Source organism: Penicillium roqueforti (assembly GCF_015533775.1).
Source record: "Penicillium roqueforti strain LCP96 04111 chromosome Unknown scaffold_01, whole genome shotgun sequence".
Classification (NCBI taxonomy): Eukaryota; Fungi; Ascomycota; class Eurotiomycetes; order Eurotiales; family Aspergillaceae; genus Penicillium; species Penicillium roqueforti.
In genome coordinates, this window is record NW_024067565.1 from 3,338,865 (window position 1) to 3,353,457 (window position 14,593).

At 49.1% G+C, this 14,593-nt stretch overlaps 5 protein-coding genes across 5 annotated transcripts; 1 reads left to right on the forward strand and 4 right to left on the reverse strand.

The window, feature by feature from the left end:
- Positions 1-997: 997 nt before the first annotated feature.
- On the reverse strand, positions 998-2,151 carry LCP9604111_304 (glycoside hydrolase family 16 protein; the record flags this gene model as incomplete). Its single annotated transcript, XM_039068619.1, has 2 exons — positions 998-1,298; positions 1,352-2,151. The coding sequence occupies 2 exons, from the start codon at positions 2,149-2,151 to the stop codon at positions 998-1,000; spliced, it is 1,101 nt and encodes a 366-aa protein (XP_038932852.1).
- Positions 2,152-3,874: 1,723 nt separating this feature from the next.
- On the reverse strand, positions 3,875-4,379 carry LCP9604111_305 (uncharacterized protein; the record flags this gene model as incomplete). The annotated part of the gene is made up of 2 exons (XM_039068620.1): positions 3,875-4,234; positions 4,377-4,379. The coding sequence occupies 2 exons, from the start codon at positions 4,377-4,379 to the stop codon at positions 3,875-3,877; spliced, it is 363 nt and encodes a 120-aa protein (XP_038932853.1).
- Positions 4,380-4,951: 572 nt separating this feature from the next.
- Positions 4,952-5,662, forward strand: LCP9604111_306 (DNA-binding domain-containing protein; the record flags this gene model as incomplete). Its single annotated transcript, XM_039068621.1, has 1 exon — positions 4,952-5,662. The coding sequence occupies one exon, from the start codon at positions 4,952-4,954 to the stop codon at positions 5,660-5,662; it is 711 nt and encodes a 236-aa protein (XP_038932854.1).
- A 2,115-nt stretch (positions 5,663-7,777) lies between these two features.
- LCP9604111_307 (uncharacterized protein) lies at positions 7,778-9,274 on the reverse strand (the record flags this gene model as incomplete). Its single annotated transcript, XM_039068622.1, has 4 exons — positions 7,778-7,856; positions 7,924-7,946; positions 8,004-8,092; positions 9,142-9,274. 4 exons carry the CDS (start codon positions 9,272-9,274, stop codon positions 7,778-7,780), a joined length of 324 nt encoding a protein of 107 aa, XP_038932855.1.
- A 758-nt stretch (positions 9,275-10,032) lies between these two features.
- Positions 10,033-14,542, reverse strand: smc4 (condensin subunit SMC4; the record flags this gene model as incomplete). The annotated part of the gene is made up of 5 exons (XM_039068623.1): positions 10,033-10,128; positions 10,181-10,258; positions 10,314-11,066; positions 11,120-14,049; positions 14,122-14,542. 5 exons carry the CDS (start codon positions 14,540-14,542, stop codon positions 10,033-10,035), a joined length of 4,278 nt encoding a protein of 1,425 aa, XP_038932856.1.
- Between the last annotated feature and the right edge of the window lie 51 nt (positions 14,543-14,593).

Below are 14,593 nucleotides of genomic sequence, written 5' to 3' on the forward strand. Positions count from 1 at the left end.
CAATAGGATGAAGAATTAAACCAAGCTTGGGAGATTAAATCCTGAACTCAGGAGGAATTGCAAAGGGTTATAAACGAAAAAGTGTGACCTCACCGACTGTCAAGCCTCGGTTCCTTTTTTAGTGTGCTCATAACAGCGTTCATCTTGCATATGGGATCGCTGCACAAATTACATAACTTCATTTATGTTGCAATTCATTTGTTTCATCCGCGTCGCAATGCCCGGATCTATGACGGGGCATCGGTCGAAGCCCAATCACGATCGCCGTGTATTAATCGGCTGTGCCGAGAACTCGTCCACCGCCTGTCGGATTTGACACGAATCCCGAAGACACGGCATTGTATAAAGGCACATCCGCACAGCCGAATCCACTATATCCACATGCTTAGACTGTTTAGAGAGTCGCCTCGCGGGAATATCCCTCTTGGGTCTTATCTAACTGGGTCCGGCCCATTATCGCCCCGACTCTGGTGTTGGGCCCACGTCTTGGCTATATAAGATAAAAATGTACTCCGTTTGAATCCGTCTTGCTTCCAGAATGTAGATGGTGCAAATACTGGGTACTAATAAGATACTAGACTGGGCTACTTTCCACTCACCAAGATCAAGGGGTAAGAGAATTGAAAGAAAGGGTTTGTATGGCAATATATTTACATGAATGGAGAAGCATATTGCAAAGCAAAAGGCGGCCTAAACAACGCCAACGAAGGGAATTGGGATTCAAGGATCAAAAGGGGATATCAACAGAATGGAGCGGACGCGAGACAGAGGCAAGCGACAGTAGGAAAAAACGACGGTAAGCCGGAAAGCCGGGACGAAAAGAAAAGGGACATTATTCCGGCTCCTTCAGCAACCACAGATGCCCAAGATTCATGTCATAGCGACAATCTGTGAGACCGGACATGGCGCCGACCGAAAGGAAGAAGAATCACGGAACTATTCATTATACAGGTCCAAACGCAGGTTCGTGGGGTCACTAGTGCGGCTGACAAGCCGGCTAGTTGTGGACCTGCTGATAACCACCGTTCAACTTCCACTCGCTCTGCCTCCAGTCTTTCTGGAAGTTCTGCATCTCATCGCGGTTAAGAGGAACCGGGTTGTTGCCTAATGCGTTCTCGAGACGGCCCTTGCGGCGCTGGCGCAGGCATAAGAACAGCAGCGCTGCGATACCAATGGCACCGGCGGCGGCGGCGCCAACGTAGACTCCAATGTGAGCTCCCTCGCCGAGATCATCCCATTTTTCTGATAGAGACTTGGCCTCGGGCTTGTTCAGTTCGGTCAGTACGGTGGAGTTTCCGCTGTTGCATCTCATTAGTGATATCCTGATTGGCTCTAGATTGGGCACACTTACTCCACCACTTTGATGCTCTCCCATGAACCTGTCTGGTCCCCGTAGGTGTACTCCTTGCCAGTGTGGAAATCCTTCACACGCAACTTGCCAAGGGTCATAGTGAAAGGCGCGGAATCCCAGTCGACAAGGCCACCAGCCCACTCGATAGTACCCTGCGCTGCGCTTTTCTGACCAGCAGGCCAGAGACTGAATTGGACACGGCAGGGTGTCTGTGGGTAGTTTTTGCCGTACAGGGTGGACTTCTCGGAGTATTCGAGTTCGCGAACCATCTCGCCATCAATCCACCATTGCAGTTTATCCTTCGCCCAGTATGTGGTGTAGTTATGGAACTCTGTGTCCGCGTTCGGCACATAGTGAAATCCGCCACGATCGAAGGTGCTATCGTTACCCTTGCCAAAGAAGTTGGACTGCACTTCGCTAGTGTTGTATCCCACCCATTCCCAATCAATCTCATCTAGATCGTCGGACTCCAAGACTACACTGCTGACTAGACCTCCGCCCTTGGCCATCTTGACGTGAGATTCGACGACACCGAAGAATATATAGAAGGTCGACTGTAGGAGCGTGGACTCTCCTTCCTTGGAGAGAGTGAAATTGGCTCCGTCGTCACCGTACACGTATGTTCCGGTCGTCATAGACCAGACCTTTTCGTCCAAGGTTGTGTTGAAGTCCCATGTGTGTTCGGTGCCCAAGGCGGGATCCGCAGGACATGTCTTCTTCGTTGGGTCACAGTCAGTCGATGTTTGAGCGGTGGCGTAGCTAGCCAAAGCTGCCAGAACGGCAATGCGGGAGAGGAACATGGTGGGTTGATGTATATAGAGGATTGGTCAGGGTTCTGCTGTGAGACTGTCCAAAAAAAGGAATGGACTCGAGACTACTCGAGATTCGATAAAGAGTGGATGTGCAAGTGCACGGTAATGAGTGGAAGGCAGTCTGCCAGCAAGATCCTAACAGTGTGTTGAAGGAAGGAACATCGAGAAACGGGGGGAAATCAGCCACGACAGTCCAATTTAGGCGTCGAGTGGACTCGGGACATTATGGGCTAGTGGTGTCTTGGGCCCTGATAATTTTTGTGCACCGTTGGAGAGGCGTAAGGGGAAGGCTGCAGAGACTATGGTTGAGTTTACTAGCTAGCCGGTCTAGGCTAGGGGTTCCGTTTTTGTGCATGGCGCTAGCCGTGTTAGGTCAAGCTCCAGGGGCCCTGTGCATGACGTCTAACCTGTTTGGGCTCGCCCAGTGGTTTCTGATAAAACCACTTTTAGGCGGGCGATTCTGATTGGCTGCTGACCATCCACCGATTGGCTGTAAAGGACCCCGATAACCTTGGATCGAACAGGCCCATGGATTGCCAGGTACAATACGGAGTACGACAACGTGTATACTCCGGATTCTATAACAGGTTGATACATTCAACACTGTGTTGTAGTGTGTTATTTTCCATTTTTAGCCGCAGAAATCCCTTGGCTCAAACGCAGAACAAGACTGGCTGTTTAGCTCATGCCTTGGCCATTCGAGGGGAAACTTCTGCAATGAAGATCAAACGCCCAATTGATAAGAATCGCCACGGGGTAAGACCAGGATTGGACTACAGATGGATCATCATGCATGTGCCCCTTGAAAACAACACTTCAAAATCATAACAACAGCGTAACAACAACTTATTTCCAGAGTTCCTCCAGTTCCTCCGACCTACCAAACTAGTATTCCAGCAACCTCCGCTCAGGGGGTCCAAAAACAAAGCCACTAAGAAGCCAAGTCCGCCCCGTCAATGAGTGGAGATGTCTAACAGTTTTTCTTTTTCTTTTTTTCTTCTCCCCTGTGGGCCCTTTCCCCTGTCTTACCTTCTTACCTGCAAACCCGCTCATTATGTACAATGGGATAATGCACTTTCCCGAACGATCGCCTCCCACTCTTATTCGTCGAAACGGTGAGATCACGGCTGCGGCGTTTTTCGTTCGCCGTTGGATGGAGTCTGCTTCGCTGGCGAAGAGTTCCCTTAGGGGAAACTTCGGGAGTTCTGATCGATCGAACGCCACTGCTCGGCGGTGACAAACAGCCAAGTAGCCAAGTCCTACTGAGCCAGGCCAAGGCATAATAATCCCTCACTACGGAGTACTCAGGTACCCGTCAGCAAGTCGTCCGACTGGATTACGTGGACATCCGCCACATGTGAATGTGCATTACAAGGGCTGAAAAAGATTCTCGCCATGCACTGGGATATAGATTTGGAAGGCTGGCGTCTACAGCATAGATCGGATTCCCAATTCAAAACAAAGAAGCATCACACGCACAGACCAAATCCTTTTCAAGTATTTCTCGTCAAGTCGTAAAACCGTGCAATCACATGTATGCTGTCATGTCTCATAACCAACATTGCTCCGTCAAACCTGTCCACCCATTCCTTCGAGAAAGCACCCAAAAATAGCAAACGCCAGTCCCAATCGATATGTTCGAGACCAATGGCCAAATCAATTCCCCCACACCAGCAATTCCACATCTCTCATGTATAATCCGCACCTTAATTCACCCCTCCGTCCTATAAACCCTAGCCGGCCGGCGCAAATCATCGCGATCGCTATATCGGCGTGAACTGCGTACACTAGCCGGCTTCTCGGCATAATCGACATAAGTCGCAGACGGGCGACGGCGATGTCGCCGTCCACGGGTCTTGGTGCTGCTGCGAATAACCGGGGCCTGGTAGACGACCTCGGACGCATCATTCTTCCACACGCCGGGAAGTCGGAGTATTCGCCACAGCCACAGGATCAGGAGGGTCCCTGCGATCGAGCCGATAACGATACCCGCAATCCCACCGCCGGTGATTGTGCTTGGGCAGTTATCGTCGCTTGACTGCCGGGTCTCGAGCATGGAGTGTATAGGAGCCTAGGGAAGCGGAGTCATTAGCTTTTATGAATTCCAGACTCTGCGATCCGTGGTTCTTTGTTCGGCCCGCGCGGGTGTTACTGGGGTGAGCCATGGAAGAGAGCTTCAGTAACGACCATGGATCACCGAGGTATGCGCTTACCATAACTGCAGCCTGTGGACTATCTATTTAGCAATGCTTTTGATCTGATATCGTGGGATTTGAGGTTCCAGTCCCTGGTGGCTGGCAATTGCATGCAGTACTCCGTACAGTGGGTCTCGATGCGATCTTGACTCCAGCACCCGAAAAAAAAACGTGGGTATGAATGAGACGAAATCACCCATGCAGCAGATGAGAAAGAGAAAAAGGGAAACCCAGCGCAAGAGCCTCAAGTCTTATTCAACCCAGAATCTCACATTTCCCCTCTTGACTGCGCACCCCCAACCTCCTCTTATCCCGCTTCTGACGTCAAGCGGCTGTCGGTCTTGGCGGCTGGAAAGAGCAGCGATCTTCTCTTTCGCACAGCACAAACTTGGAATTTAGTTGCAGTCGGTTCTTGTTTGATGCCATGATTGGCTGCTGACCTTCATCGTTCTTGTAATAAACCGTCCCGGTGAAAGTTCTTTACAAAACATACTGACCCTCGGAGGCGAGACCCATATGAAACAGGTCACCCACATGGAACATTCTTTCTACATTTTACATCTTTACTATGATCCTCTGCCACACCACCAACCATGCCTAAAACAAATAAGGATATAGAGCAGCAGATCCAGCTGGCCATGGACTCTCTCTCAGACCAATCCAAGCCTAATATTCGGAAGACTGCACGAGAATTCGCGGTTCCCGAAGGCCGCCTTCGTCGGCGCTGGAGAGGTGGAAAATCGCTTTTTGAACGACAACCCAATGGTCGGAAGCTCAATTCTGCACAGGAGAAGGCTTTATGTGCAATCATTGCTTCCTTTCATGCGGTCGGATCATCAATAACTCGTCGACAAATAACTGACGCTGCCGATTCAATTCTGAAGGATGGCCACAACGACCCTACCACAGAACCCCCAAGAATCGGCGACCACTGGCTAAAACGTTTCCTGAAACGTAATCCTAATCTGTTTCCTACTGAATTAGAGTCATCCAATCCACATGGTGATAATCTATCCCGACCGGATACCCCGTCAGTCAGCTCTCAAGAAACCGAGTTTAGCACTCCAAAAACCGCCGAGGAAATTCGAAGAATAAGCGATCGTCTCAATCGAACCGACCCAAATACTCAGCGCTTCAAAGACGGGCTAGCAAAGCTTGCAAAGGGTGCCGAGGCCCAGGCTACTTTGGCTCTTCAGCTACAGCGGGAACTCGATCGTACACATGCTATTATGGGGGCACGCAACGCCCGGTATGATGCTCCTCGGCGGCATATCCCAATTGCTGGTATCATCAATTCGTCCTAGGTCAAATAAATGAAGCGAAAAGAGTATGAATTGAACGAGACAGCCGATCAAGAAAAAACGAAGCGGAAGTGGAAGAAGGTCTTGATCGAGATTAGGAAGCGCGGAAAGGCCAAAAAACGTGGGAATTAATTCTGTCTTGTATTCTAGTAGTAATGGTTAATGAACTTTCATTGACTACGAGGTGGTGTAGTAGATGGTACTTGTAGTAAAAAGTAAACAAAATGTTCCATATGGGTGATCTGTTCTCGCTCGCCAGGGTCCGTATGTTTTGTAAAGAAATTTCAAGAGCCGATCTAAATTGGGGATATCGTGCCGACCTGCCGGAGTCCCCAGCCTTGCAGCAAACCCACATGCATTTGCCTAGATATGCATGTCACACCATGAAGAGTCTTGTCTTGTTAGTCTGACATGCGGGGAAGGAAATCAACGGACGATTCGGGCCATGTCGTGGATAAATGCCCAGAAACAGCCCTAGAGCCTAGATAACGAATTGCCCTTGTAGTATACTTGGTTCCTGTGTTCTATCGTAAGTAGCTCAAACAGGCTCAAGCTTGAAACACTATCCAGCCACTCTAATAATACACCCGAAGACCTAATAATCCTTGTCCAACCACACGTGTCCGGGAGATGGCGGAACCTGCCCTTCGCAAGCTCATATACATATCGTGCCACCATTCGTCAAGACATTATCGTGTTGGAGCCGGTTTCACCCAATGCTTACCATTACCTCAAGAATCCGCACGTTGTACCCGCTCTCATTCGCATGGACAGTTTCAAGGATACGACCTAGAAACAGCGACTCGGGCGCCATGAACTCCTAGCTCTACCCGATCACACAACCCGTATATTCTCTTGTCTTCTCTCATCGTCGTGGTTCCGGGATCTCAGAATGACGATCAATCGATATGTATGTATAAGACATGCATCTCCGTAACCGGGTTAGAATTGTCAGCAAGGGCCTAGATACATAGTAGGGTTGTTGATATTCTACGTAGTTGCAAAGATAAAATTTATCGTTCGGCTTTCGGCTGTAAAGTAAGCCTTGCATGGTCTCTCTCTGCTCCTTTCATGCATAGCTGAAAACTCCTGGTCCAAATTATCCCCTTGATCTGAATACCGTACTACTACTAGCAGATAAATGACTATACCATATATCGCCAATCATACGATACCAGATTGGATTGACTATAGCATTTCTTGAACAGAATGAGGCCTATTTTCTAGAATATAGAGTAAGTAGCATGTCGTCCCCTCGTCTTCTAATTGGCGCGTACGCATAGTAAGATTTATTTTCTGAATTATCTCGCAGCACCTCTGGTATAGGCGAAGAGATCATGCGCTATGGTGTAACATATTACAAACTCGAAGCCCGCTATCTTGACCATGAAAGAATATGTATCAGCACCAACGTAGCTGTTGATATTCATTTCTATGGGCTCACCATCCTTCATGGTAGAAGAACTTCAATCACACCGCTGGCCCCTGGGTGTGCGTACCGACCAGACTTCGGAATTTGCGACTGCTTTCAACTAGTTCTTGTCAAACTGATCATGGCTGGGGTGGCAGCGAAGCATTTAATCGGTTTAAACCCGCGGAACTTCAAGATACCCAAGACCATACTGAACTCTACAAACTTTCAACATTCGTGTTCACGACAAATTGACCTCAAACCAGATAGAGCATCGATCATTGATATAGAGTCACTAATCGATGCCAATCGAACGAGGGACATGGATAAATTGAGAGCCAATAGCACGGAGCTATACCAATCGAGCGAAGATGGGCTCTCGATCTATTCGCTCACTGTGCGTGGTTTCAACTTCCAGGAAACTTTTTTCGAGTCTTCTGATACATAAGCCAGCACTCCTCGGGTTGCTACGAGGTCATCTTTATTGACTATATAAGCAGATACATCTGCGAATGCGAGTCTTTGTGATAACGATGAGAGCTTTGGGCCGGTGTTGATATGTACAGTTGGCCAGGTTGGTTATGCAATGGAGGCCAACCCTCCCTCCTCACCAATAATCATATCATAATTATATGAGGGCCCACCCCCCTCCTCTTCCTCCTATACTCCCCACGACAGCACCTCCTGGCTCAAATTCACTGGCCCGCTTATACTACAGTGCCATTGGCATTGGCAGCGATCCCAGCAGCGAGCTCGACAGCGCGATCATCCGCCTTTCTATAGCAGCTGTATCAAAGAACCAAAGATCAGCATATTATTCCTACATATCCCACACAACGACCAAGTGACATACCGCTTGGTACAGAACTTGATCCACTAAGATGTCAAGAGGACTACCTGGCGTAAGACCGGGGCAAGCGTCACAACCCCTACGACTTTTAAGCCGAAAGAAAGTCCCTTCTCGTCCACGAGTTGGACGAGGTCGGCCGCTTCGCCCGCGCGGGGTTGGAGAGGCACTGGGGCTAGAAAAAAGGGTTAGAAAGAGGCCAAAAAAGATGCCAAAAAAGAGATCAAACTTACAAGCCTAGGCCACGGTAAAAAAAGACAACAAAAAAAGGCTTAAAAGAGACATTTTGTTCATGGATGTGTATGTTTTGAATTGATATGAACGTGAAGTTCTTACATGGACTACGAACTTGGTTTATTGACTACAGGGCAAGCAATGGCTTCTAGGAAGGTACGAGGCTGCAATTTCTCATTGGGAAGGTACGAGCCTCCTTAGTCGGGTACATTCATCAAGATACAGCAATGATATAGTGGGCAAGATGCAATATCCATAAATTGAAGCGAATGAACCAGATGAGTTAATCCCTCTTTGTTGCCGAATCCGTGTCTTTTGCCATCTGCCCATAGCTCGGTGGCGCGTCAATCATATCAAACGGGCTGTCATAGCTATCACCGACAAGCCCCCATATTGAGACTCGCGTGATCCGGTGCTTGGTGAGTTTGCTCACGTCTTCACGGCGTTGTTCTTTCAACAATCTCCTATCTTCTTCGGGGACGTCAAAGCCTCGAGCTCGCCGACAACATCCACATTCGAGAGTACAATGTCCAACTCCAAGCCTCCGCGTAGGATCGATCTTACGGTCAAGACAACAGCCACATCCACGAGCACAGCATCCTTGTCGGCCAGCACAATCTTCAACGAGGACGCGATGCATATACCATTTAGGATGGGACCGCCATAGCTCAAACGCATTTCGCTCATACCCATCTTCCAGACAGGAATGATAATGCCACCACATTTGCTCCAAGAGCCAGTATTTAGCATTCAAAATATCAAGCCTCTCTTTGGCATCTTTGAGCGAGTCAAGCCCCTCCTCAATAGATATCTCTTCTTGAACAACTTCCCGGAGATCTTCCTCTGTAAAGAGAAGCTTATGTGAGATAAAACCAGGCCTGCAGGTGGCATTAGGGCTGTTTGCTTCCCAGTATCGATGCAAGCGATATCTTTGGAGAATATTGATATCCCCATCTCGTTCGAGACGCTCTTCCCAAAAGAGTTTATCACCTTTCAAGAAAGTCCCCACTGTTCTGGATACTTGCTCACGGCTCGATTTTATTTCAGGGGAGGATTCCGTCTTCCCAGAGGATTCCGTCTTCTCAGAGGATTTCCTTCTGGGACGGGACAATAAAAACAGCATCTTTGATGTTTGAGTGAATTCGAGTACAAAGGATGATTGCTCGGACTCATGAAATTCATCCACAGTGCTGTCAGCTTATACCTCCGACACCTAAAAGGTTGGGTGATGACTTAATCTTTTCACAATAGAAGCTCGCTTAATTAGATCCGATCCCAAAGTGATTCACTTTGGGATTTAGGTTTCCGATCTAGCAAATTCCCGAAGGCTCTAGAAAGTTGCTCTTGTCTTTGGCCAAGACTAGGTTAGGTGTACTCCGATGGTTCCGTTTGACTTTGTCGCAGGGAAGGGGGGTATCCTGTTACAGTGAGTGGTCATAGGCGCGAATACCGTCGATAGTGGCCCTCCAGGAGTCGGGAACCCTCGACAGTTGAAGCCGCAGCAGATTATCTCAATATAGCCCACAAGCTTGGTGTGTAGCGTCGTTTCCGGCCCAACCGCTTGCCTTCATATGTTCCTGGTTCTGCTGAAATCTTACTGGGCAGAATATCGTTATTGAATTACCGGAGGTAGATATATATAGATTGATGGGTTTATGTAAAGACCAATCCAGTGCTATAACACCAGTAAGGGTGGACAATATATGCACAGATGTACTCAAGTTCTGATTTTCAAAGTGCACGAGCATGAATGTAAAAGGAAAATATCCAAAACTCCCCGACCCATGATATCATCGAGAAAAAAAAACAGCATACAACCCTATTCATCCACGCAGGAGGCCGAAAAGTCAAAATAACAACGCGGTATTTCATCTCCAGTCATTATCGACCCGTGATATAATCTCGGTTCTCGATCGTCACACTCTTGGTCATGTGGTTAACCTTATAGACACCGACAAGTCGGGCAGCAAGCTCAAACTAGACAACATGTTAGCTATGTCAACTTGAAGCGGTCATCAACGGCACGTACCATATTGTTTCTCAATGAAATGACAATGAATTGGGCATTTTTCGTTCGTTCCTTGATATACGAGGCGACGATGGAAACCTTAGAACAAGAGTTAGCATACGTGTCCATCATAATTCGTATAAGATCAACTCACGTTTCGGAAGTCCAGGGCAGCATCGATCTCGTCCATGACATAGAGCGGAGTAGGCTTGTAGTGGTGAAGAGCGAATACCAGCGCCAAACTGGACAGGGTCTTCTCTCCACCAGACAAGTTGCTAATGTTCTTCCAGCTCTTCTTAGGAGGCATTACCGAGAACAAGATGCCTTCCGAGAAGGGGTCCAATGAGTCGACCAGCTCCAACTCGGCGTTACCGCCCATGGTGATCATCTGGTACATTTCTTTGAGGCGCAAAGAGATAATGCCAAATCCTTCCATGAATCCATTCAAGCGAGAAGATCGAAGACCGTCCAGGCGTGCCTTGGCACCGTCTCGGGATGTCAAAGCGTTGGTCAGATCGGCCGAGCGTGATTCGTGCTCGGCAGCTCGGCGGCGGTACTCCTCAATGACTGACAAATCGATAGAGGCGTTTTGAACTTTCTCCTCCAAAGCAGCAATGACAGCTTTCAGGGAATCCTTGTTCATGGCCTCTAGCTCATCCTTGGTGTACATTTGAAGCTCAGTAGGCTCCTGCTCTTCGCCAATATCGCTAATGTTCTGGACGGTCAGCTTTGAAAGCTTCTCCTCCCAGTAACGACTGCGTTTTTGGTTCTCAGCCAGGGCTTTCTGGTTCTCTTCCAATTTATTTCGCATCTCGATTTCAGCAGCTCTTGTCTCATTGAGCTCAGCCACCTTTGCGTCAAGCTCGTCCTTCATGGCCTTCAGCTCGCCCTTTTTAGACTCCAATGCCTAATGATGGTCAGCAGCAAATTCAATACACTCGCGGATCTTGGGTAAATTACCTCCTGGGCTTCGTCGGCCTTCTGTCTCCAGTCGGCAGATTCATTGGTCTGGTTGGCAACAGCTTCTTCTAGTTTTTCCAACTCCTCTGCGATCTGACCAATCTCCTTCTCTGAGATATCGCGGGCTTTGGAGTGCTTCTTGATGAGTTTGTCGTTCTTGGACAGCTGCCCCTCCGCGTTTGAAATCTCCTCAGCAAGCATGCCAATCTGCTCTTTCAGGCCATCTACCTTCGCCTTTTGACCGCGAAGCCGAACACCACCGACCTCCATGATCTTGCTCTGCAAGGTCTGGATCTCTTCCTCAATGCCACTCTTCTCGTCATTGAGTTGAGCGATCTGCTTTTGGGCTTTGGCAATCTGTTTTTCGAGGGCAGCAACCTGGGCTTCATCTAAATCAGATGGCTGGTGCTGTGCGCCCAGCTCTTTCACGCGTCGCTGGGCATCAGCAAGGCTGCGCTTGGTGCTGTCAATTTCGATCATAATCTTTTGGATCTTAGTCTCTAAGCGTGGGATTTCCTCCGATCTTTCCTTCATCTGAGACTCCACGTGTCGCTGCTTTTCCTGGAAAGCCTGGAATTTCCTTTCCAGTTCCTCGAGATCGGATTCCAAGCGGGATACGTGCTCCTTTGTGGTGTCTGCGACTTGCTTTGAGGACATACCGCCTCGGGCAACACGGGTACCACCACCGCTCATTGTTCCTGACACATCAATCAACTGGCCATCTTCTGTCACTACTCGCCACCGGCGAGCACCATAGGCAATACGATTGGCCTGCTCCAAGTCCTTAGCAACCAGCGTGTTTTGCATCACACTATAGAAAGCTGGGGCGAACTTGGGATCTTTCGGCTTGACAAGATCAAAGAGACGAGGAACGCTTTCAGGTGTGTAGATCGATGCCATGTCGCGGCGAGGAAGACGGTCAAGAAGAATGAAGTTCGCTCGACCAAGGTTGTTCTTGCGCAAATAATCGATGCATTGCTGGCCGACTTCCACGGTCTCCACCACCATGTTATCGAGAGCAGGACAAGCTGTAGAAATAGCCACATCGTACTTCTCGTCAATTGTGCCTAGATTACCAAGTCGGCCATGGAAACCATCGATACGGCCAGATTCCTTGAGACGCATCAACCCAGTCAAGACGCTTCCACGGTTTTGTGTGCTTGCGAGACTGACTCGTGCCTCGTCTGCTTTCTGACGGGCACTAGAGACGTGCGAACGAACCTCGGGCTCCCGACCAGCGTATTTCTTCAAGTCGTGTTTGAGCTTCTCCACTTCAGACTCCAAGGTCTCTTTTTGAGCTTGTCGCTCTTCGAGTTCGTTTTGTTTGGCTTGCAGACTCTCTTCGATGGTAACAACCTTGCCCTGTGCTTCTTCGAGGAGGACAGCGCCCGCATTACCACGCTCTCGCAAGATATCTAGCTCACTCTGAGCTACTGCAACTGCGGACTGTTTCTCGTTGATCTTCGCGTTCCATGGCTCCAGAGACTTTTGCTTCTCGGCAATCTGGTCAGATAGGCCTTGCGTCTTGCCTTTTAGCCCCTCGCGGATGGAATTCAGTTCCTTCTCTTCTGTCACCATCTCCTTCTCGAATTGAGTGGTTTCGGCAGTCTTCTTCTCAATGTCGTAGGTAAACTTCTCAACCAGGCTCTGGCATTCAGAAGCAGCAAGGCGGCTGGTCTGCATGGCTTTCTCTAACTTTTTCTGTTTGCCGAGCAAGAATTTCTTCTTCTCCTCAAACTTGACAGACTCCTTGTCGTACTTGGCCATCTCCTTGAGCAAGGCTTGAGTCTCCTTCTCCATCGACTCGTAATGGCGAACCCCCTTCTTGTAGGCTTTTTCGAGCTCTTTGATACCGGATTCGTTTCCTTCGTGTTTCTCGAGTTCCATGTTGAGTAGCTCCTGCATTTGGAGAATGGCCTCTTCCGTAACACGAACGTTATCATTGCACTCGTCAATGTAAATTTGATATAGCGCTGATTGTTTCTGTGCCAATTCGTTCTCCTCACGTATGCAAGCCAACGCTTTGTTTTTCTTATCCTCCAAGGCCGTCTTCTCCTTCTCCACGTGCTGGACACGGTTGTTCTTCTCCACGCATACGTCGTTGAGAGCTTCGAGCTCTGTTGCCGCTTCATCGATAGGTGTCTTGTACTTGGAGGTTCCAATAATATCTTCCAGGTATTCTAAGAGGCCTTCGTCGTGTTCGTTGGAGGCTTTGGGTTTCATCTGAGCGATCGACTCGACCTCACCCTGCAAAATCAGGAACCGCTTGTGGTCGAGATCAATTCCGCGATCGCGGAGGAAGGCCGTCACAGCGGTGAAATTGGTTTCTTTCTTGTTCATGTAATATTTGCTGGTGTTATTCTTGAACGCTCGTCGCGAAACAATCAGTTGGGAATCTGGGACCACTTCCTGGCCACCTTCGGGCAAATCGAGGACTTGTGAGAAATGAACCTCGACTTCACAAAATGCAAGGTTGGGATACTGAGCAGAGTTATGAATCAGCGCAGAGATTTTGCCCTGTCGCATCTTGCTGGCGCGGAAACCAAATACAAACAGGAGGGAGTCAATCACGTTGGACTTTCCGGATCCGTTCGGTCCTACGACAGATGAAAAGGAGGCGTGGAACGGTCCAACGATCTGCTGCCCAGCGTAACTCTTGAAGTTTGTCAGAATAAGGTTCTCAATAATCATCCGGGGCTTGGGCGCCGCGGGCTCCTCGGGCGCTTGAGGGGCCTGCGTTCTAGACTTGGCCACAATGTCCATAGGCCTCTCCAAGACTGTCGAGTTCGGGTTTATAATGGAAATTTGAGATGTGGGCACTTCCAATTGTCTCGATGGCGACTGATTCACGGCAGATTCGGTGATGTCGGACAACGGTGGCACGCTTGCTCGGTGCGCTCTTTCACGAGGCTCTGGCGATTGGGATGGCTCTGGAGTTGGAAGTGAGCCCTGTGCCGGCTTGAGTGTGATTGAGCCGTGACTCTTGCGGGGATGAGCCATACTTTTTCTTTTCAACGCCGCTTTACTGGAAGGAGATTCTGGATCTACTTCCATTGACGCCATCCTAACTCTCTCGTCATTCTCATCATTTTCTTCGTCTATATCCATCGCATCAATGTCCATCGCGTCGGTGTCGGTGTCCATCGCATCGGAATCATCTGTTGGCGCTTCTTGGGTCTTGCTAGCAGCGCGCACAGTAGAAGGTGTGACGGGGTCTATTGTCATTCTCTTGCTCGATGCTCTCTTTGCTTTTTTAGGGACTGGAGTGTACTCCTCCTCGACCTCGTCATCGTCATCGTCATCGTGCGTATTGGGTGTTGGTGTTACATTTCCGGGGTCTTCTGATTCAGATGTATCTTCAATGACATAACTCCGACGGGGCGCAGAGCGGCGCGAAGCCCTGCCCTTTACGACTGAAGCCATTTTGTGCAGATCAGTGGGATGTCTGCTGCATGGAGAGGGGCGATAGTGTTG